Source organism: Salvelinus namaycush, chromosome 16 (assembly GCF_016432855.1).
Source record: "Salvelinus namaycush isolate Seneca chromosome 16, SaNama_1.0, whole genome shotgun sequence".
Taxonomy (NCBI): Eukaryota; Metazoa; Chordata; class Actinopteri; order Salmoniformes; family Salmonidae; genus Salvelinus; species Salvelinus namaycush.
The window spans coordinates 31,716,767-31,737,605 of NC_052322.1; the positions used below are offsets into that span (position 1 = coordinate 31,716,767).

General features: G+C 43.4%; 3 protein-coding genes across 4 annotated transcripts; 1 reads left to right on the forward strand and 2 right to left on the reverse strand.

Moving 5' to 3' along the window:
* Positions 1-1,391: 1,391 nt before the first annotated feature.
* LOC120061311 (transcription initiation factor TFIID subunit 4-like) lies at positions 1,392-11,898 on the reverse strand. Its single transcript, XM_039011028.1, has 16 exons — positions 11,660-11,898; positions 10,710-11,504; positions 8,697-8,845; positions 8,486-8,605; positions 8,265-8,393; positions 8,053-8,175; positions 7,838-7,927; positions 7,462-7,713; positions 6,854-6,989; positions 5,442-5,556; positions 5,160-5,329; positions 4,945-5,075; positions 4,549-4,674; positions 4,377-4,433; positions 4,053-4,172; positions 1,392-3,196 (listed from the first exon to the last, which is right to left on the reverse strand). Exons 1-16 carry the CDS (start codon positions 11,889-11,891, stop codon positions 3,032-3,034), a joined length of 2,910 nt encoding a protein of 969 aa, XP_038866956.1. The 5' UTR covers positions 11,892-11,898; the 3' UTR covers positions 1,392-3,031.
* LOC120061313 (protein LSM14 homolog B-like) lies at positions 11,151-16,486 on the forward strand. Its single transcript, XM_039011029.1, has 8 exons — positions 11,151-13,638; positions 14,357-14,489; positions 14,626-14,814; positions 15,165-15,242; positions 15,388-15,549; positions 15,825-15,963; positions 16,106-16,266; positions 16,373-16,486. Exons 1-7 carry the CDS (start codon positions 13,450-13,452, stop codon positions 16,257-16,259), a joined length of 1,044 nt encoding a protein of 347 aa, XP_038866957.1. The 5' UTR covers positions 11,151-13,449; the 3' UTR covers positions 16,260-16,266; positions 16,373-16,486.
* LOC120061314 (proteasome subunit alpha type-7-like) lies at positions 16,350-20,828 on the reverse strand. Of its 2 annotated transcripts, XM_039011031.1 has the most exons (7): positions 20,499-20,828; positions 19,850-19,976; positions 18,065-18,189; positions 17,876-17,998; positions 17,674-17,790; positions 17,509-17,571; positions 16,350-17,405 (listed from the first exon to the last, which is right to left on the reverse strand). In XM_039011031.1, the coding sequence occupies exons 1-7, from the start codon at positions 20,592-20,594 to the stop codon at positions 17,337-17,339; spliced, it is 720 nt and encodes a 239-aa protein (XP_038866959.1). In that variant the 5' UTR covers positions 20,595-20,828; the 3' UTR covers positions 16,350-17,336. The 2 variants fall into 2 exon arrangements, with proteins under 2 accessions (XP_038866959.1, XP_038866958.1); XM_039011030.1 differs by having other exon boundaries at positions 17,876-18,189.
* Positions 20,829-20,839: the final 11 nt, after the last annotated feature.

Here is a 20,839-nt window from a genome sequence, read left to right on the forward strand (position 1 = left end):
CGCTTTACTGTGAGCCCTCAATGAGCTGCCCAAATGTTTGTGTCTGTCTGTAGTAACCCAGTGGTGTGTACCTAAAGATCAACAGCCTGCATTCTCAAAGTCACTGGAGCCAGAGCACAGCCAGAGACATGACTCCTGGTGCTGCTTGGCTAGCTAGTGTTGCTCATAAAATCTCTTATCAGTCTGGCATTCTCAGCTCATATCTCTTGCTGTTGTTGCTAAGCTAAGGGTAGGGAAACTGACGGAATGCACCAAAGGCTGCTGTACTGATAGAGCCATATGCAGGGGTGGAATTGGGAGAAATCACCCCAGGAACTTAACACTGTCATATCCCCGGGCATTCGGCTTTGAAACATTGTAGCATCTTAAAATACTCCCCCCTGGGATTTTCACTTTGTGAACTCCATTCACACGTGGAAGTGTGACTTTGGCGGCATTGACTTGGATCACATCCACATAGATACTGGTGAGATCGGTCTCACTCCCAAAGACACAAAGCTAATTCATTTGGTTTTCTGAGTTTGACTGTTTTCTGCCTGATGCTGCCTCGCTCTGTTTGAGGGACGTAGAGATTGTGACGAAATAGTGCCCTCCTGTGGAAGAATTATGCACTTTAACTCAGGAACTATATTAATTAAAATGTAAATCATTCATCATAGCTACATCATTGGAGCCCATCTGTCTTTGGGCTAATAAAGTTGATAAACACTGTATAAGACAAACTATAAAACACAGGCATTGGCAAGATCCACTGATAGGTTTTCACTGGGATCAGGCAGAAAGATAGTACAACAACCTATTTTTCATTTTTTTAATAAAGGAGATTATTCTCTCTCAATTATCTATAAAACAAGTGCAATTAAAAAACATTATTTCACTTAGAATATTTACATATTAACAAGTGGCTGTGCAAAATGTACAAGATATTAATACATAATCTGCTTCAGGTTTTTCACTAAAAACAGTTCTCTGATAGAACATGGATAAAGGGAAAGATGTGTAACAGCTGCTAGGGGCGATGGTATTGAAAAATATGTACAGTCTGAAAGGTTTCATCAATACCATCCAAAAGCTTAACAGCCAACCAATTAGTATGTTCGCTAAGAAATATAAAATAAAATACATAAAGTGGGTGTATGCCTCTGACCGACGGCTTGATTAAAAAACGGATCGTTCGGGGGGTGCATTCTGTATACCATATTCTGCATTCCATCCCACATCGCCATGGCAGCTAGCAATGGCCTCCCTTCAATCATAAAGGCTATCTATTGCGAACTTTGCATCAAAGTCTCACTTTGCATTGTTGCATCAATTAATTAATGTAAATTGTTTTACATTACTCTTCTGAAGAAAAAAAGATATATATTGTATATCAATTTCTTCACACGGTCTACTGATAAAAACCTACAATTTACTGACTGCTTCCATAGGATGTGTGTGTGTGTGCTTTCATGTATGCATATACATGTACAAAATGTTATCAACAGACATGTTGACAAAATAAATAATCATTATAAGTGATTAAAAACAATGCACCTGGGAAGAGATGCTAAAGCAGAAATCAAACAAGTCTAAAAACTTGAATGATTGAGGAGTGCTCCTGTTCTGTCATCAGAGGTCTGGAGAGTTAGAGATGTATGATTAATATGGCTTATTTTGGCTGCAAGGCAGCTTGATGGAAGAGTAATATCAGTCAAATTAAAATAATCCACAGGCAGTAAAAGAGCACTAGAATGAATGACTACAAAATAGGAAAAATAAAACGTCTACTCAACAAAATGCATTGAGTTTCTGTATCGTCAGGTATTTGACGTTACTCCTGCAGGTTTGTACATTTGTTGGTTAAACGTGTTAAAAGTCCCCTAGCTGGGGATCTTTCTAAAAAAAGTCTAATCATATATTGCATGAGGTTAAAGGATGGAAAAGCTAATACATGTCCCTACTGCAAAACATGAGGATGTTTCCAGACCTAAAGGAGACCTCACAAATAAGAGCATTTCCCCTCCAGGGGAGTGTATGGGAGGGGACCTGGTTGCCAGTAGCAGGTCTCTAACATGGAGAATGATTGAGGCCTCTAGTGGCCAAAAGGCCGTATTAGCATAGGCAGCGCCATTGGGGGCAGCCACCATTTTAATGTGGTCAACTAGGTGGGACTTCCAACTTTATTGGCAGATCCTTCCTGGAGACCTTGTTGAAGTCATGTCCAACAGGGTCATCAGGAGGGATCAGGCAATCGCAAAGAAAATGTAATACTTCAAAATGGAGATTGCGTCAATGGAGCTGCCCATGCTGTAAGACGCTATAATGGCACAGATACAAAGATGAGTCCTCTATCCATCTCTATGGTCTCTACATAACCGTGAGAGGCACTGTTAAGGAGAGGCCAGAAGAGCTAGTCTGATAGGTCAGTCCCAACAATTCATTGTTTCACAGCTGCAACAGCCTGGTCTCTCTTGAGAAGGGAGTGTAGGGCTCAGCTGATGATTCATTTTCCAGGTGTCACTGGTCTCTCCTCTAGTCTAAGAGGTCATGATTCTAGGAGAGCACAGAAGAAGAGACGGTACCATCAAGTGTAGCTGGTCTATCTTGCCCTTTGAGGGAGGTGCTATTGGTTGCTCTTGTCTCTAGGGGAGGTGCTATAGGGAGTGGCTGGCCTCTGTCTGTTAGGGAGGTGCTATAGGGAGTGGCTGGTCTCTGTCTGTTAGGGAGGTGCTATAGGGAGTGGCTGGTCTCTGTCTGTTAGGGAGGTGCTATAGGGAGTGGCTGGTCTCTGTCTGTTAGGGAGGTGCTATAGGGAGTGGCTGGTCTCTGTCTGTTAGGGAGGTGCTATAGGGAGTGGCTGCTCTCTGTCTGTTAGGGAGGTGCTATAGGGAGTGGCTGGTCTCTGTCTGTTAGGGAGGTGCTATAGGGAGTGGCTGGTCTCTGTCTGCTATAGGAGGAAGCATCAAGTGCATCAGAGTGACTTGGTTAGTCTCATTAATTACTTGTCCCTTAGGAAAGCGTTATTGGGCATGTCCGGTCTCCCTGTGTGTTATTTGAGGAAGCCTTTAAAGAGCAGGTGTGAGCGGCTGGTCTCCCTCTCATTTTCCAGACAGAAGAGCAGGTCCCTGAGGTTGACCCGGGTGATGCGCTGGCGCTGAGGCCTGGAGCCTCCGCTACTGTACCCACCTGATGGAGAGGGACCAGAGCACAAGTCCTGAAGAGAGAGAGGAGGAAGAAGGGGAGAGAGAGGTGGGGGGAGATAGAGAAAGTAAAGTCCATGTTGATCTTCAAAAATATGTGTATGATAGGGTGCTATCATCTAATTGTTTTCTTTGTTAAGATCCATTAGGATACTGTCTCAGCCTCCAGTATTTATGCTGCAATAGTTTGTGTCGGGTGGCTAGGGTCAGTCTGTTATATCTGGAGTATTTCTCCTGTCTTATCCGGTGTCCTGTGTGAATTTAAGTATATATTCTCTCTCTCTCCCCCTCTCTCTCTCCCTGAGCCTGAGGATTATGCCTCATGATTACCTGGCCTGATGACTCCTTGCTGTCCCCAGTCCACCTGGTCGTGCTGCTGCTCCAGTTTCAACTGTTCTGCCTGCGGCTATGGAACCCTGACCTGTTCACCAGACGTGCTACCTTGTCCCAGACCTGCCATTTTAAAACTCTCTAGAGACAGCATTTACTCCTGAGGTGCTGAACTGTTGTACCCTCTACAACCACTGTGATTATTATTATTTGACCCTGCTGGTCATTTATGAACATTTGAACATCTTGGCCATGTTCTGTTATAATCTCCACCCGGCACAGCCAAAAGAGGACTGGCCACCCCTCATAGCCTGGTTCCTCTCTAGGTTTCTTCCCAGGTTCTGGCCTTTCTAGGGAGTTTTTCCTAGCCATCGTGCTTCTACACCTGCATTGCTTGATGTTTGGGGTTTTAGGCTGGGTTTCTGTACAGCACTTTGTGACATCAGCTGATGTAAGAAGGGCTTTATAAATTAATGTAATTGATCAGGAGTCAATGATCTAGCCCAGAGTACTAGTCTATGTTTGGTTATGATACTCTACCTCAGCCCCGGTTCCGCTGACAGGGGAGTTCATTTTCCTTTTCTTCCTGGGGCCGATGGCTGCCAGGGCCGTCATGTTGGCCTCCTTCTGCCTGATCTGATTCAGTTCCTGCTGCTGCATCTAGAACACACACACACACACACAGAGGGAACAGGCATTTTTGACTCCTTTGCCTGAAGACAGACACATAACATGATCACACATACCAGCACCCACTATAAATTAACATATTGACACACAAAGAGTATGAGAAACACTACAATTAGTTCACATACAACATGTTACACACACCATGTATACAGCTACACAAGCCTGTACTCTTACCTCTTTAGCCTTCTGTTTAAGCCGAAGCTGTTCTGGGTCCTCTTGTCGTGATCGAGACTGGGGGAAGAAAGAGGCACAGTATTCAGTATCAACACTACTAGCATTTACAGTATATGACCACTAGATGGCACAAACAGCTATACATTACTGACTCTGGTGGAGAGTTAGTTACCTTAGCTGCCTTCATCAGGATCTCTCTCTCCTGCTCCTCCTTCCTCTGTTTCTCCATCTGATCCAGCTGCTCAAAGAACTTCAGCTGCGCACGCACGTCACTCACCTGTTCACACTTATCATCCTCCTGAAGGAGAGCGAGAGAGAGAGGGAGGGAGAGGGGAAAGATAAATAATGAATTACAAGGGTAAAATGGTTCAATCAGATATTATCACTGGCATCATCAAATTATTTCAGCACTTTTTGCAAAACTGTTGCAATGAGCACCAGTGAAGATCAAATACCAAATAACAAACTGGTTTTGACTAAATATAACGTACAACTTGAATAGCTCATTAAATAACTTTACTAGTGAACCTCTTCCACACAAACACCCACAGAAGCTGTGTTCATTCACCTTGAAGGTGATGCTTTTCTGCTGTGCCACCACCGTCACTTTCTCCAGCAGGTTCTGCAGCCGATGCTGTGTAGCATGGGAAACGTAGTTGATCACCTCCGGCCCCAGGTCAGTCACCCCTAACCTCCTGCCTGTTACAACACAAGAGGACAGGAGATGTCATAGATTTTAGGTACAGAGTGTGTGTGTGTGTGTGTGTCTGGTGTGTGTCTCACCTATCTCATGTACTCTCTGGGTTAGTGAGGAGGTGTAGAGGAAGGCCTCGTCTTTACAGGAGCGAGTCACCATGCCGACCAGCTCAGAGTTGGTTGCCAGAATGCGGGCACTCTCCTCTGATAGGTTGACTCCAGCCATAGAGGCCACGTCATTTATATCATCATCATCCCTGAATGGAGGGAGAGAAACTGTTTATAAGGCCTCATTTTCACTTGAAGAACTCCAAAATCATCTGATTTGTACATGCATGTCTATGAGTGTGTGTGTGTGTGTGTGTTTACTTGAAGGTTCCTCCGCCTGCCTCCTTCTGCCTGTTCTTCAGTACTACAGAGAGCATAGACTGGGGCCCAAGTGTTACCTTGGCCCCTGGTGCTAGAGCCTGCTTCACTACAGGAACTGAGAGAGAGGGAAGAGATGGAGAGAGAGCGAGAGAAAGAGGGGGGGGGACAGTTACATAAGAGACACTATATTTTTATTTAACCTCCTAACCCTTTCACATTGTATATCATAACTCAGCAATAAATAATTAACTTTTTCTTGGTAGAGATGCTGTGAGCAGAAAAGCGAAGCGGACCTCAAGAGGAAGAACACATTTCACAGATGGAGAGCTTTAATAAGGTAAAACAAAGTACTATTAGGCCCATAGTATATTTTATCTTTCGTATAAATGATATTTCTATTAGAGAAGTTCATCTATGACGAGTACACAAACGCATGCATCAAACACACAGGCAAAATGCAGATAGAGTCGATGTCTGCGCCCCAGCGGAAATCTAATTAGCATTACCTCACAAGACACGTCTGAAGGTCCCCCGTACCAGTTGAAAAAATTAATGGAAGTAAACAGAGCATTCTGAAATATTCAGACCCCTTGACTTTTTCCACATTTTGTTACGTTACAGCCTTATTCTAAAATGGATTAAATTAATTGTTTTCTTCATCAATCTGTACACAATACCCCATAATGACAAAGCAAAAATCAAGCCATGAGGTCGAAGGAATTATCCGTTGAGCTCCGAGACAGGATTATGTCGAGGCACAGACATGGGGAAGAGTACCAAAACATTTCTGCTGAACTGAAGGTCGCCAAGAACACAGTGGCCTCCATCATTCTTAAATGGAAGAAGTTTGGAACCACCAAGACTCTTCCCAGAGCTGGCTGCCCAGCCAAACGGAGCAATCGGGGGAGAAGGGCTTTGGTCAGGGAGGTGACCAAGAACCCGATGGTCACTCTGACAGAGCTCCAGAGTTCCTCTGTGGAGATGGAAGAACCTTCCAGAAGGACAACTATCTCCTCAATAAAAGTGAGTGGCCTAGCCGGAGCCCGGACTTGAACCTGATCGAACATCTCTGGAGAGACCTAAAAATAGCTGAGCAGCGACGTTCCCCATCTAACCTAACAGAGCTTGAAAGGAATGGCAGAGAAGAATGGGAGAAACTCCCCAAATACAGGTGTACCAAGCTTGTAGTGTCATACCCAAGAAGACTCGAGGCTGTAATCGTTGCCAAAGGTGCGTCAACAAAGTACTGAGTAAACAGTCTGAATACTTATGAAAAAGACTAACGTAACAGAATGTGGAGAAAGTCAAGGGGTCTGAATACTTTTCAAATTTCTGAATACTCCCCCCACCCTCGACAGGGCTAAGCATGTAATGGGATAAGAAAATACACAGAAAATACAAAACACACACACCTGTCTGCAGCTGTCTGACCACCTGCGGCTGCCCCATGATGATGTGACTGTGGGGCTGGCCTCGGAGCGTAACCATGGGTGACTGGGCCAGAGACACCTGAGGCCTCCCCATTGCCCCCTGCTGCTGAGGCACCATCTACACACACAGAGACAGAGAGAGACAGAGAGAGAGGCCAGAGAGAGCGAGACCAGAGAGAGCGAGAGAGAGCGAGAGAGAGCGAGAAAACAGAGCGAGAGAGAGAAAACAGAGAGAGAGAGAAAAAACAGAGAGAGAGAGAAAAAACAGAGAGAGAGAGAGAAAAAACAGAGAGAGAGAGAGAAAACAGGGAGAGAGAGAAAACAGAAAGAGAGAAAGTGAGAGAGGCCAGAGAGAAAGAAAGAGAGCAGGCCTGAACCTTACTGTGCAGGCTCGGGTATTTCCTTTCCACATTGTCCTTTCCAGCATGTTTCCAGCAACTATGGTGGACGCGTAACCAGGCGATACACTTGGGGTCATCCCTCAACATAACATACAGTCATATAGACTTCCTATTACAATAAAACAACAAGGCACCCTACCCATACAATAGAGGAAACACTGAGTGGAGTATCGTTAGGATATAGTATACCAGGCCAGGCTTGCTATGAGGTGTCTGGGCCAGGCTGCTGACAGGAGACTGGTGCATGGTCCCCTTGGTCCCAGGGCTGGTACTGTTGAGACGCGATTGTGCCGTGGACGTGCCCCCCAGCACCACAGCAGTCAAGGCCTTGGAGGAGGCGGCAGGCTGGGCGGCAGGCTGGGCGCCAGCGTGAAGCAGCTGGCTCTGCTGGATGAAGGCTGCCGAGTCTGGGGTCATTTGACGCAGTGCAGGAAGACTCCTCTGGAGATGGGGAGGAAGAGCACAAATCATTCTCTCATCTACAGTATACTGCATCGTTGGCCACTTGTATTTATTTGGGTGTATAGCTAGCTACATTAGAGAATGGAAAAGCCATCAGTCTCACCTTGAGGAAAGGCACGAGATATGGCTGAGGAGAGGAGTTGAGCTCCCGGTATAACTGACTGGTGAAGTCCTCCGCTTCGATCTTACCCTCCTGTGGTGGTAGAAAAACAGACAACATAGAAAGATAAAGTGAGAAAAATAGTGAGAGTGAGTGCAAGAGACAGAGAGATAGACACATCTGGCCAGACAGATGGCCAAACAGACAGACAGGTGTACCAGCAGGCTCTTGACTAACTCCTTGACGTTGGCTGTGGTCTCAGACGACTGCTTCCCGCTGGATGCCAGTTTGATCAGCGTGGACAAGAAGTTCTTACACTTCTTCACGTTCTCCAGGATCTCCTACACACACATATACACAAGTTAGGACCACTGCATGACTATTTAGGAGTAGATAAGTGTCGGAAGGAGGGAGATGAGTTTTGTCTCACCGTGGTAGAAACGACCGTGGGGGCGCCTGGTGTCCCAGGGGTCCCTGCTCTCTGGGTGACTGCTGCCGAGCAAGGCTGCACTGGAGTCTGACCTGAGGTGGCGGCCGCTCCACCCAGCATAATGGTGTTCTATAGGAGATGGGAAAGAGGAAGCAGGGTATGAAAGGAGACTAAGGGGAAGATTGAAGAGAATTGAAGAGGGGGATGAGTTGTGTACCTACCTGTTGTAGTACAGGAGGCCTCTGGAGGGTGGTGGTGGCCTGGACGGTGGTCTGGGCCGGGGAGCCCTGCTTAGTGATGGTGTTGGTCATCTGACGGGACATCATGGGCGTCCCTGGAGCCTGCAGGACAGAGGAGAGGACAAGGGTTCAGGAGTTCACACTGTGATCTCTCCATCACTGTAGGTAAGAGATGATTAGTGTGTGTGTGCACCTGTACAGAAGTGATCTGGACAGGGGGAGTGCTGGTGGGGGTGGCTGCCCGTGGGGTCATGGCGCTCTGGGACTGGGATTGCATCTGGGCCAGAGTCTGCTGGTGGATCATCAGAAGCTGCCCACTCTCACTGCGTACCAGCACCATGCCTACACAGGGCATGGAGGGGTCAGGGGTAAGAAGTCAAACAGGGGATATAGATCGACAGACAGACACTTACTTTCTAAATACAAATAACGTTACATATCTTAATAATAACTATGAAAACACTTTGTTTAGTTAGAAAATACAGTTGGCCACTCTTAGCAGAAAATTACTTTTTTTATTGTCACAACAACAACAACAAACATTCAGCTCTCAGTGGAGAGCTTAACTAGAGCTAGCATTGTTAGCCAGAACCTGTGAGACATGCAACTCCCACAGAACATTTGCCACATGCATGCAACTACATTACATGATGTGCTATGGTGTCAGCGTGCCTATTGATCAAATCAGTAAGTTGTATGTGTGCCAGGGTAGCCTGTGTGTGATTTTACAGAATCAATAGAACGTTCCCACAGGTCAATGTGCTCGTGGAGCATAAACAACTGACAGCAAAACACGCACGCACATGCACAAGGAGTTTTGTCTAATAAACAAACCAAAGGTGCAGCAGCGATGGCAACTGTAGCTGATATGACAGAGCAAATGTTAACTTCAAGTTTGCAACAAAGTTTCTGTTTCACAGAGTGTTGAAAAGAAACACTATGCTGCCAGCAAAATACATTGTATCCTCTCTCGACTGTGGCTAACTGACATAGTGTCCCACTAAAGCTGACTTCACCCTTTTTGGTAGATTGCTATGTAGACAGTCAAAATCAGTGTACCCCTACTCAAGCAATGTTTATTTCAATGAATGAATGTCTTATCTACATTTTAATGATGAAACAAGTTGACCATTTATTATTCAGTGGATGCTACATCCCCTAAAACAACACCAGAGCCCTACTTTGATGAAGAGTCTTTCAATGCTAGTGGGACACTTTAGTAGATGAAGTGGGACACTATTTTCTCATTAAGAACACAGTGGCCCACTTCACCTGGCACTTGTGAAATCATCAATTATACTTTGTAGAGGCTTATAGATAACACACCATCTGTATAAAAAAAACATTAAGATAAAGACAACCTTCGACTAGACCCTCTCAATGCCCTTGGAAAATGTATTTGGGAACATTCCAAGCTCTTGGTGAAAAATCTAACTAAACAGAGACATCACAGCTATTACCCCCCCCCCCCCCCCCCCCCATATAAAAAAAACGCTGTCCCTTTCATAAATTGGGCCTCTTTTCTATCCTTCCTTTCTTACATCATTGTCCTTTCCTACTCCTGCTATTTCCCGCTAATTCTATCCACCATCATCCTATGCTGTTTATGTGCTAAATAGCATCTGGAATCGATTTACAGATGCTAGGAACAACTAAAAGAACATATTTCAATGTATTTTGGAATATCCAATGAGTGAATTTACATTTAAAATTGATTAAAAAGTTTATTTTGTGCATTTTAATAGCTGAAAAGGTCCCTGTCCCACTATCCAAACAGTGGGACACCACTATAAATCAGATTTTCATAAATATTATAACTATTTACGTGAATGTTTATTATATTTCAAAACACTACCAGTAAACATTAACTTTAACATGAAAAGCTAGATTGTTGAATTATAGTTGACAGAATGACAGCCTTATCATTATAGTGCAATGTTTCCTATGTATGTTTTCCTATATATGTTTCAACGGGTCTCTCCATCTGAGAAACCTGATCACACACAAACACCACAATGATGTCACACTCACCAAAACCATTTTTTCATGCACAGAACACATTCAGCAACAACCAAATAACATGTGTTGGGACTGGGCTGCAAAATTATAGTACAGTTACAGTACCCTCAAAGAAATGGCCCACTAATGCTGACTTCTTCCTAACTGGCTACTGTACTACGTCAAAACACCTGAGAATGACAGTTACCTGGAGGGAGCTGAATGTTCTGGATGTTTGAAGTATTTTGTTGGGGTTGTGGAAGTCTCGGGGAGAACACCTGTGGCGCGATCGCCTTTATCCCACCAGGACAGGCTGCAATAGTCGATGGGATGGAGGTCCTCACATTTTGTAAAACCAGGCTTTTACCTACAACACTGGGGGCGGTCACTTGTGAAGTCGTTTGTATGGTCGTTTTAGGCGACTCCAATTTGTTGATTTGCACTTCTGAACTTGCAGGGTGGGCAACGTTGACAGATCGTATCAGAACCGTATTATTACTCACGCTCTGCGATGTGACTGTTCCGGGGGTTTGCATAGGCGGCCTCACGAGCGTGACAGTGGGCACACTGTTTAGAACAGACAGCTGAGACGATATCACAGTTGAAGTGACAGCATTGTGCATAAGAGGTGTTTGAATGACTGTGCTGGAAGTTGAGGGTATGATTACGTTTCCTTTGACCACGGAGCTCGGTCCGTTGTTGACAACCGCGACGGCGGGCACTGTGCTGCTTGCCGAGCTCACCAAAGCGGCAACACTTCCTGAATTATGAGAGTTTATCACAACGCTCCTTCCATTTAAAGTTTGTACACCAGCCGCCCCAGTTTTTCTGATCCCAGCTCCGTGATCGGGAACCCCCGTTATCACACCACTGACTGCCCCAGTCTTGCTCGGACTGTGCCCGGCTGTCATGCTCGAGCCCGCCGCCGTTGTCCCGACCGCAGCATACATGGTTGAACCCTGGGACATCCTACTATTAATGACACCCCCTGGCACGCCAGTCCCTACAACAGAGGAAACAGATGAGGGATGGGAATATCTATCAATTGAACATGTGTAGCTGTATAAGCAAGTTGTCAAATTGTGTGGCTAAAAGAGACAGAAAACAGAAAAACAACGTGACCAGAATAAGCTAACGTTAACCAGTCAGCTATTTTACCTGGTTTAGCAAGCTCTTGTGAAAGTCCCATTTCGCTGTCCTGGACATTGGAATTGCGACCTACAGCTGAGTTGTCAATGTTATTTGCTGCAGCCTGGACCCTGACTGAAGACTTTCCACGACCCGATCCCGTGAGCTCAGACTCCAAAGACCCAACTAGATCACTAACTACTTTCTCGTCCACCTCTGTGTTGAAGAAAACATCATCCAGTAAATCGGAGCCCGCCGCCATCTTTACTCTGCTACACTCGCTCGTGAGACGCATGCACCGATTGGATACTCCGTCACTGACATCGGATTTCAGGGTGCTCTGATTGGTTATTGTTAGATTTACAGTTTGGGATGAATTGTTATAAATTGCATTAAATGAATCCCAGCCGGATGAGATATAGCACGGACGAAAAATTGGGACGACAGTACAGACAGAGTTGCATTTGGTAGTTGTGCGGCTAGCGTTGCCAAATGGAAACGAACCACACCAGACATCGATTATGTTACCGACTTTTGTTACTATTTTGAATCATTATAGAGGAAATGCAGTGGCTTTCTTTGAGCTTTTATTCTCGACTCAAAATGGCTGCGTTGTTTTTCAGGCAGTCTGTCCTACAGCTGCTGTTACCGCCCGCACGAGGGCGCATACAGGGCGCGGATCGTGCGCTCGCTGCCGACTGTCAGCTTCGTGCCCACTGACTGACGCTGACACATATGCAGGACAATAAAGCATCTGTCATTTACTTTGTTTTACTGCGGACATGTAACGGTAGCCTATTCATACGTTAGAGATTGATGTACATGTGATATTTTAACTTTCACTTGGTATGCTGGTGCTATTGCCTCAATAATGCGCTCGAGAGAGAATGTGTAGGCTAAATGTAATTTTAATAAAGTTGAATAAAAACATTATAGGCCTATACAATTATCATATATTTCTTTGTTTCGGTCATATTGTAAATTTGTTTTTACTAGCCTATTGATATTTAGCCTAGTTAGGCTTTGTAGCCTAGTTTATGGGCTACAATAAATATTATAGAACGAAATTGCATGAACTCGGCATATTTGCAACGACACTTAGACAATATGCATAGGCTATATGCCATCAATAACTGTTACATTCAGAGTATAGTTGATGAAGTTCCAATTAAATTGTATAATTTTTTTCAGAACATGCAATCCAACCATGACCCCTTGAGGCACAGGTGCACTTGTAAATGAGAAGGCGTGGCCCATGGCTCACCTTGGAGTGATGGTCCATAAATTCCCTCTAATGAGCCGCATATTTCCTTGCTGTCATGTGAATCACATTTAAAATACAACGCAGAGAGTAGGCTACTTGACGATTCCTTGTTGCCATTAGTTCACCAGCCACCATGAGCGTCGGGACTCCTTATATCGGCAGTAAAATCGGCTTGATTTCCAAAGCTCTAAATCGGTATGAGGGCATCTTATACACTATTGATACCGTGAATTCGACAGTGGTGTTGACAAAAGGTAAATTATGCGAGCGGCCAGAGACGCATATCCACTCTCAGACAACAGTTGTAGTCAAAGAAGACCTGTTTGCTCCTAAAATAAGTGATTGTGATCACATGTGGCATTACAAATAGATGTTGGAGCCCATACTTTAAACACAGAGACAATGCGAGCAGTGGGATGTGAAAGTAAAGTTTCAATATGGTCACTTAGGCCTACTGTTATTGTATTTTACCGGATAGTTTACTTGGTTTGTGTGTACAGCTATGTCAATGGATTGCATAGTAAAAGCATCTGATTTGGCCTGTCAATGAACTTCCATGATTTTCTCTTGTTCATATGTAGTGAAGTCATTTGGATCAGAGGGCCGACCCACAGACAGGCCAACCCCTCCTAAAGATGACGTCTATGAGTACATCATATTCAGAGGAAGTGATATCAAAGACATCTCATTGTGTGAGCCTCCAAAATCCCACCATGGCCTGCCCCAGGACACTGCCATTGTGCAGGTAGGCAGGCTATGCCTACCTCTCAAACTCTAAGCGACATTCTGCATTCTCAACCATTAGCTTCGCCCAAGACTGCCTAGTGTGAACTACAATACTGACGCTGTTTTAGCGTTAAGAAACGTCAATCATCGCTTGCGATACTGCTTTTGAAACATATGGCCATTTCATCAGGGAAGAAGTCATTCAAATACTAAAGATACACTTACTGTAGCAGTTTTGCACAGATCGATACAGCTATGGGTGCCTCCATCCAACAAAACTACACCTCCACTATATTTCCAGAGTTGGCTTACTTACATACATGTGTTTGGAACACGCTAATTAGCAAAGGTGGTCGCTTGTCTTCCTTCTGTTTTCCGTAAACAAGCGCTGTAATATGGAGATATGGCAATTTGGGAACACTAGCCCTTAGGTGTTTATCAATTTGAACTTTTTTTACTTTTTAAAGTATTTATCGGTGTTGTGTAATGAAAGCTAAAGTCTTTCTGCTTCCAATACTGTACCGCAAGCGACACGTTAATGTTCAGATTGAGCATCGGGGATCTTCGTTAACAAAACTCCCCCTACAGAAAACGTCTTCGTCCAATGACTCTTATGTGTAATGTAATTGAGTCATGATCAAGGGCTATGCCATGAGCCCATCCATGTATCAGTGTTTCGAGTAAATAATTTATACATTTGCTGTATTCTTTCCTCGTTTTGGGGGGGGGGGGTTCAGTCATCACTCAGCACCTCAGCGTCCTCCTATAATCCAACTCCAGGACCAATCAGTCCCTACAGGATCCCATCGTATAACCAGCTAGCAGCCAACTATCTGCTCAACCAGCAGTATGCTGCAGCCCTTGGTCTGGGTGAGTCAGCGAATAAGACAGGGAACTGTTGGGGATGATTCATGTTGCAACACTTCATTTTAATGATAAAATCCATTATCGGGTGCTTGTTTCCAATGATGATATTTAACCTCCCTCTTGGTCCTGTTCTACTCAGGTGGAACTCAAGGCCCTCAAGTGAGAAGGGGTCCTATGGTGGAGCAGGCTGTCCAGACGGTGCCTCTAGATGAGGCAGGGCAGAAGAAAGGCCAGAGTCTGTCTCAGGAGCAGCGCAGGGAGACCAGTAGGCCCATGCAGCGAGCTGCACGAGGGAGCCCACAGCCCCAGGGATGCTCTGGACCAGGCAGTAAGCAGACTGGGCGCAAGCCAGGATGAGCTGGTGTTTCTTCAGGCTGATATGGGGGGGCCCTCTGTATTTACTTTATGCATGTAGAATAAGGATAAAGAAATGCATTGTAGAATATGAAAAATAAAAAGGACCTGAATGTGTGTTCAGCTTTTGCATTGTAGAAGATGCACTACTTCCCATAGTATACATTGGCATAATGCCTGATTTTGAATTTAACTCATGTAATTTAACTTGTTTGCTCTGGTTAAGTTGTAGATGTAATAAACAATTACCCCCGTAGAAAAACATGCATTCATACTGTAAAACGGACTATGTAATGTGATTTGCAACTAGTTTTCTACCATCAGGTGGCTCCGATGTACAGCGTCGGCGTACAACTTCCCAATCCAATGATGAGAACAGGCCACCACCAAGGAGGAGACAAGGTGACCCCCCCCCCCCCCCCTTTAGCTCTTGGGTCAGGGACAAATCTAATTTGCTTTGGATGGTTGTATAGTAAACCATTTTGTTATAGAATTTCTCATACCTTAGAATGAATGACTTATCATTCTTTCCATTTTTGTCCTGCAGGAGCTCGTAGGCCCAGGAATCGTAATCGGGGCCAGCTCCTTGTGAAGAGCTCAATGCCCAGCACCCTCACGTTTGAGTCAGACTTCGACTTTGATTCTGCAAACGCCCAGTTCGACAAGGAAGAGCTAGAGCGGGAGATGCAGGACAAGTTGAACATCAAAGGTTGGTTGCATTAAAATAACCACATGTCCGTGACCAATGGGCCTTCATGCTTTGTACTGTAGTTGCAGGAATGTTGCAATTTGACCATGACTGTGATCATGCATTAGGCAACCATTAGATCATGATTTGGCCATCACTGATTGGGGAAATTAATGCAAAAAGGCGACTTCTATCTCTGGCGGAAATGTATCCTCAAAATATTATTTGGTTTCATCTGCAAGCATTTCAGAACCATGATTTTGTTCATTGTTCATCCATGCTTGCATCTTCACTAGAAACACAGGATGAAGGGAAGGCGAAACCAGAAGTAGACACTGGTGAGAAGACAGTGGAGAGGGATCCATTTGGGCCCAAGTGCTACTATGACAAGGCCAAATCCTTCTTTGACAACATCTCGTCAGACCATAAATCCAGGTGACCATGTTTATTTTATAAATGTGCTCTGAAAGTGACTAACCTATCTATTATGCTGTCAATTTCATGTGTCACAAAATGCTTATGAAGATCTGACTATGTAATCTCTGCGCTTGTCTAATCATGTTACACTATGACCCAGACGCACTACCTGGGCAGAGGAGAGGAAGCTGAACGTTGAGACCTTTGGGGTTCCTGGTCGCTTCCTGAGATTCCGTGGGGGCTACCGCGGCCGGAGAGGGCTAGGGTCAGCACAGCGCCGGCCCTCCCAGCGAACTGGGACTGGGAGGCTGTGAGGGTCAAGTGAGTAAGGATGTGTGTGTTTATTCAAAAGCCTGGGTATATATTGCTTGCGATTTGAGTCTAACCAGGCAAGGCTAGTAATGTTTTTTTTTTTTTTACCCTGCAGGCCTCGTTTGACGCTTGGGTTACCTTGTGCATGAATTGCCACGAAGTGGTTGGTTGTGTATGTACTTTTGTTTTTGTAGTTAACCAAAATGTAACATTTTGCATTCCATTATTTTTCTCTGCCATCATGAAGTGTTTTGTAATGAGAATTTATTTTGACTCTTGGGACCCCACACCTGAATAAGTATATGAGAAGTGAAATGCATTGCTTTTTCTTTATTTTCTTTGAGCCTAAGGTACATTTTGGCTTTTGACATTGTTTTGAATTTGCTTGTGCTTTTCATTCTTTTCTGTATTCTGATAAATGGATGACATGCAAACTTCCTAAACTATTCAAGGGATCAATTTGAAGATGAAACTGGTGAGGGTAAACTACTTCATGGTATTGTAAATATTACTTAATATAATTATACCTAACTTAATTAAAACAGACCATGTCTGCCAAAAATATTGAATTCCCATGTATTGGTTTGTTTTCTATCATTTTGAGAAAATAAGTGTTCAATTGTTACAAATCTAATAAACATGGGAAATTGCTTATTCACTTGTTCTCTGTTCAATGATACTAGGTGGATGTTGTAGTTTTTAAATGCAGATATTTTTCATTGCAAGAATAAGGTAAAATCTTAAGATTGCATGTGATCCATTAGGGCAGCAGTGTTTCTCAATCCATTCCATTGGGACTCCCAGGGTGGGAGCATTTTGTTTTAGTCTTAACACCCAGTACCTTGTGAGCACTGGAGTCTACCAGCACTACCATAGCCTACCTGATTCAACCAAACAAGAGCCTGCTGATTAGTCAAATCAGGTGTTTATGCCGGACTAGAATAAAAATATGCAATCCTTGGGGGTCCCTCCAGCAATGGCTGGAGAAACAATGAGAATTCATGTAAACGATGAGATTCCTGATGCAATATTGATGGACAAAGCCACATGTTTGTTTTTGTCATGACTGGTCAAAGTGTTCATGGTTTCTCTGCTTTCTCTGTTTCAATAGCCGTGACATATTCCTCTTTTTCCTCTTGGACCAGAATCTATTTACAGTGGAAAGTAAATAATTAGGGGAACATTTTAAGTTGCGCTATTACACAGGTGAGATCCTCTGGATTTGCTGAGGTGTCACGATTTCAAACAGACCTTCATTGATTCATCCCGCTTCATAATGGCTAGCTCAATGTTCTTTCCCCCTGACTGGACAACCTGCGAACATAGGGTGCAAACTTTGATGGAGGAAAATCTGTGCTTTGTGTTCCAATCAGTACATTGTTGCCGTCAAATGTTCTAAAATGGTGTAAGCCTCACCTCAAGTAGCGCTCTGATGGCAAGCTTAATGGTGTCTGTATCGGACTCCATATCCTCTTTATAGTTCTTCTCTAGAAACTCCCGAACAGTCTTGGCAGATCTTCCAATGGCATTTGCCTATGTACACAACCACATTTTATTTTCCATATTTTGAAGCATCTTATCAATGATTCAGATGTATGGGTCAGAAAAACACCCTTACCTTCCAGGCATGGTATGTTCCTGAGGGGTCTGTTTGGTACAGATGGGGTGTTCCATCGAAATCAAACCCCACAATGAGGGAGGAGATGCCAAAGGGCCTTCGCCCATTGCTTTGGGTGTAGCGCTGAAAGTTGGAATATATAGAAATGATGTATCCGTGGGGGTGGATGGGTCGGTGGGTGGGTGGTACCTGTTTTATGCTGGAGATGTAGCGTGTGATGTACTCTACTGTCGCAGGGTCTTCTACTGTGAGCCTGTGACTCTGACACTCCACCCTGGCCCTGTTAACAATGATCCTGGCATCTGCGGTCAATCCTGCAGGCCATTGGATAAGGAGGAAGTATGTTACACCAATTAAACACTTCACCCAACTTGGTGTAAAATCAAATTGCTTTATTTCAGCAGTAACATTACATGTATCATTCAAAGTAGGCCGACAGTGCCTTAAGTATTTAACCCCTTGACTTTTTCCACATTTTGTTACAAAGTGGGATTAAAATGGATTTAATTCACATTTGTGAACTATCTACACAAAATACTCATGTCAGAGGAAGAAAAAAACTTTCTAAAAAATTAAACCAACATGATTAGATAAGTATTCAACCCCCTGAGTCAATACATGTTAGAATCACCTTTGGCAGCGATTACAGCTGTGAATCTTTCTGTGTAAGTCTCTAAGAGCTTTCCACACCTGGATTGTGCAACATTTGGCTTTTTATTTGCATTTTCAAAAGACTTCAAGATCTTTCATTGGTTGTTGATCAATGCTAGACAACCATTTCCAGGCCATAGATTTAAAAAACAAAAACTCCCCATTCCTTAATGATTACAAGCATACAAAACAAATCACATTTTATTTGTCACGTGCTGAAATGCTTACTTACAAGCCCTTAACAAACAATGCAGTTCAAGAAATAGTCAAGAAAATACTTACAAAATAAACTAGAGTGAAGAAAAAAGTAACAAGTAAATTACACAACTAGGCTATATACAGGGGGTACCGGTACCGAGTAAATGTGCGGGGGTACAGGTTAGTCAAAGTAATTTGTAAAGTGCCTAAAAATGTGATGCAATCACCAAAGTTTGAAAATATGGAGATTGGCACTCTAATGCATTGGATTTGCCCAAACATAACACTTTGTATTCAGGATGAAAAGTTAACTGCTTTCCCTCATGTTTTGCAGTATTACTTTACTGCCTTGTTGCAAACAGGATGCATGTTTTAGAATATTTTTATTCTGTACAAGTGGCTTATTCACTGTCAATTAAGTTAGTATTGTGAAGTAACTACAATTGAAATCCCTGAACGGTTTCCTTCCTCTCTGGCAACTGAGTTAAGTACACCTGTATCTTTGTAGTAACTGGGTGTATTGATACACCATCCAATGTGTAATTAATAACTTCATGCTCAAAGGGATATTCAATGTCTGTATTTTTTTTTTTACACATCTACCAATAGGTGCCCTTTGCGAGGCATTGGAAAACCTCCCTGGTCTGTGTTTGAAATTCACTGCTTGACTGAGAGACCTGACAGACAATTCTATGTGTGGGGCACAGAGATGAGGTAGACATACAAAAATCATGTAAAACACTTATTGCACAGAGTCCATGCAATTCATGTGACTTGTTAAGTACATTTTTACTCCTGACCTTATTTAGGCTTGCCATAACAAAGGGGTTGAATACTTATTGACAATACATTTCAGCTTTTCATTTTTAATTCATTTGTAAAAATTCTAAACATTATTACACTTTGACATTATGGGGTATTGTGTGTAGGCCAGTGCCAAATCTCAATTTAATCCATTTTAAATTCAGGTAACACACAGTGGAAAAAGTCAAGGGGTGTGAATACTTTTTGAAGGTACTCAAATGTTGATGACATAAATTATACCAGACATGGTAATTACATATTTGCAATCACCACTTGACACGTCTGTGGTTTGGTGTGCACTATCCTATGTTTAAAATTTACCTGCAAAGGCCATGAAGACATTGTCATCCAAGGAGCAGATTTTGCACACTGTCCTGTCTTCTTGGAGCTTGGCAACAGTTTTCTTCTCCACTCCTAGAACAACAACATTTTCCCCTCGCACTCCAACCTGGAAAAGAATTAGGCACAATTGATATAGTTGCGCCAGTTGGAGCTCAATTTGGTTCCCACCATGCACTTCTCTTTGATAGGCTACATTGTGGCATCGGTAGAGATTGACCCAAAAGCGATTTCAATATTTAAAGGGGTAGTGCAGTCAAAAACATGATTTCCTATATTTGTATATAGATATTTTTCCATACACACACATATATATATATATATATATATATATATATATACACAGGTTGGAATAATTCTGTGAAAATGATGATAATGCACTTACAGTGTAAGAGGAGTTTGAAAAGATCCCTGCTTGTTTGGCTGGGTGTAGACTAATAGGAAAGGGAGTTTGCCCTCCTCTCTGCCAATAACAGTTAGTTTTCTAATAAGCTATTTTTGTTTATTTTTAACCATTTTAATTTAAAACAATTACAGTAAGGTACTGTTACCCAGAAATTATTTGATATTGCGATAAAAAAACGGAGCATTGGAACTTTAAGAACATAACATGAATCTATATGGTACTTACAGCAGTTGAACCTTTTTTGACCGCCTCCTGTGCGTAGTCCACCTGGAATAAGTGGTCATCAGGTGAGAACACTGTGATGGCACGATCGTAGCTCATCTTTCATTCAATTCACTTTTACATAAAATATTATTTCTGTGTCCTTGACTTGCCTACGCTCTATAAACAAAAGTGAAAGTAATCCGACTGAAGGAAACAACCAAGCACGAGCAAGCGAGATACTATTGGGGCATGTATTTGCACGTATTTGCATATTTCCGTTAGGGAACGATGCCTACTCTGTAAAGTGCGGTTGTGCAATAACTAAATTCGCCCTTGCACTCCTAAACAACGCAATTTGGCAA

Bases quoted from the DNA above. Each gene is read 5' to 3' on its own strand.
- LOC120061314 (XM_039011030.1), bottom strand. From the start codon at position 20,594: ATGAGCTACGATCGTGCCATCACAGTGTTCTCACCTGATGACCACTTA. The intron at 19,977-20,498 runs GTAAGTACCATA...ATTCTTTTCCAG, and splicing joins TCAAAAAAGGTTCAACTGCT to GTTGGAGTGCGAGGGGAAAA. The intron at 17,406-17,508 runs GTCTGTTTGAAA...CACTGTAAATAG, and splicing joins AGCGGGATGAATCAATGAAG to ATTCTGGTCCAAGAGGAAAA.
- LOC120061311 (XM_039011028.1), bottom strand. From the start codon at position 11,891: ATGGCGGCGGGCTCCGATTTACTGGATGATGTTTTCTTCAACACAGAG. The intron at 7,928-8,052 runs GTACACCTGTCT...CTACCACCACAG, and splicing joins AGTTAGTCAAGAGCCTGCTG to GAGGGTAAGATCGAAGCGGA. The intron at 5,557-6,853 runs GTGTGTGTGTTT...CCTCTCTCTCAG, and splicing joins GGTCAGACAGCTGCAGACAG to TTCCTGTAGTGAAGCAGGCT.
- LOC120061313 (XM_039011029.1), top strand. From the start codon at position 13,450: ATGATTTTCTCTTGTTCATATGTAGTGAAGTCATTTGGATCAGAGGGC. The intron at 15,550-15,824 runs GTTGGTTGCATT...CATCTTCACTAG, and splicing joins GGACAAGTTGAACATCAAAG to AAACACAGGATGAAGGGAAG. The intron at 15,964-16,105 runs GTGACCATGTTT...ACTATGACCCAG, and splicing joins TCGTCAGACCATAAATCCAG to ACGCACTACCTGGGCAGAGG.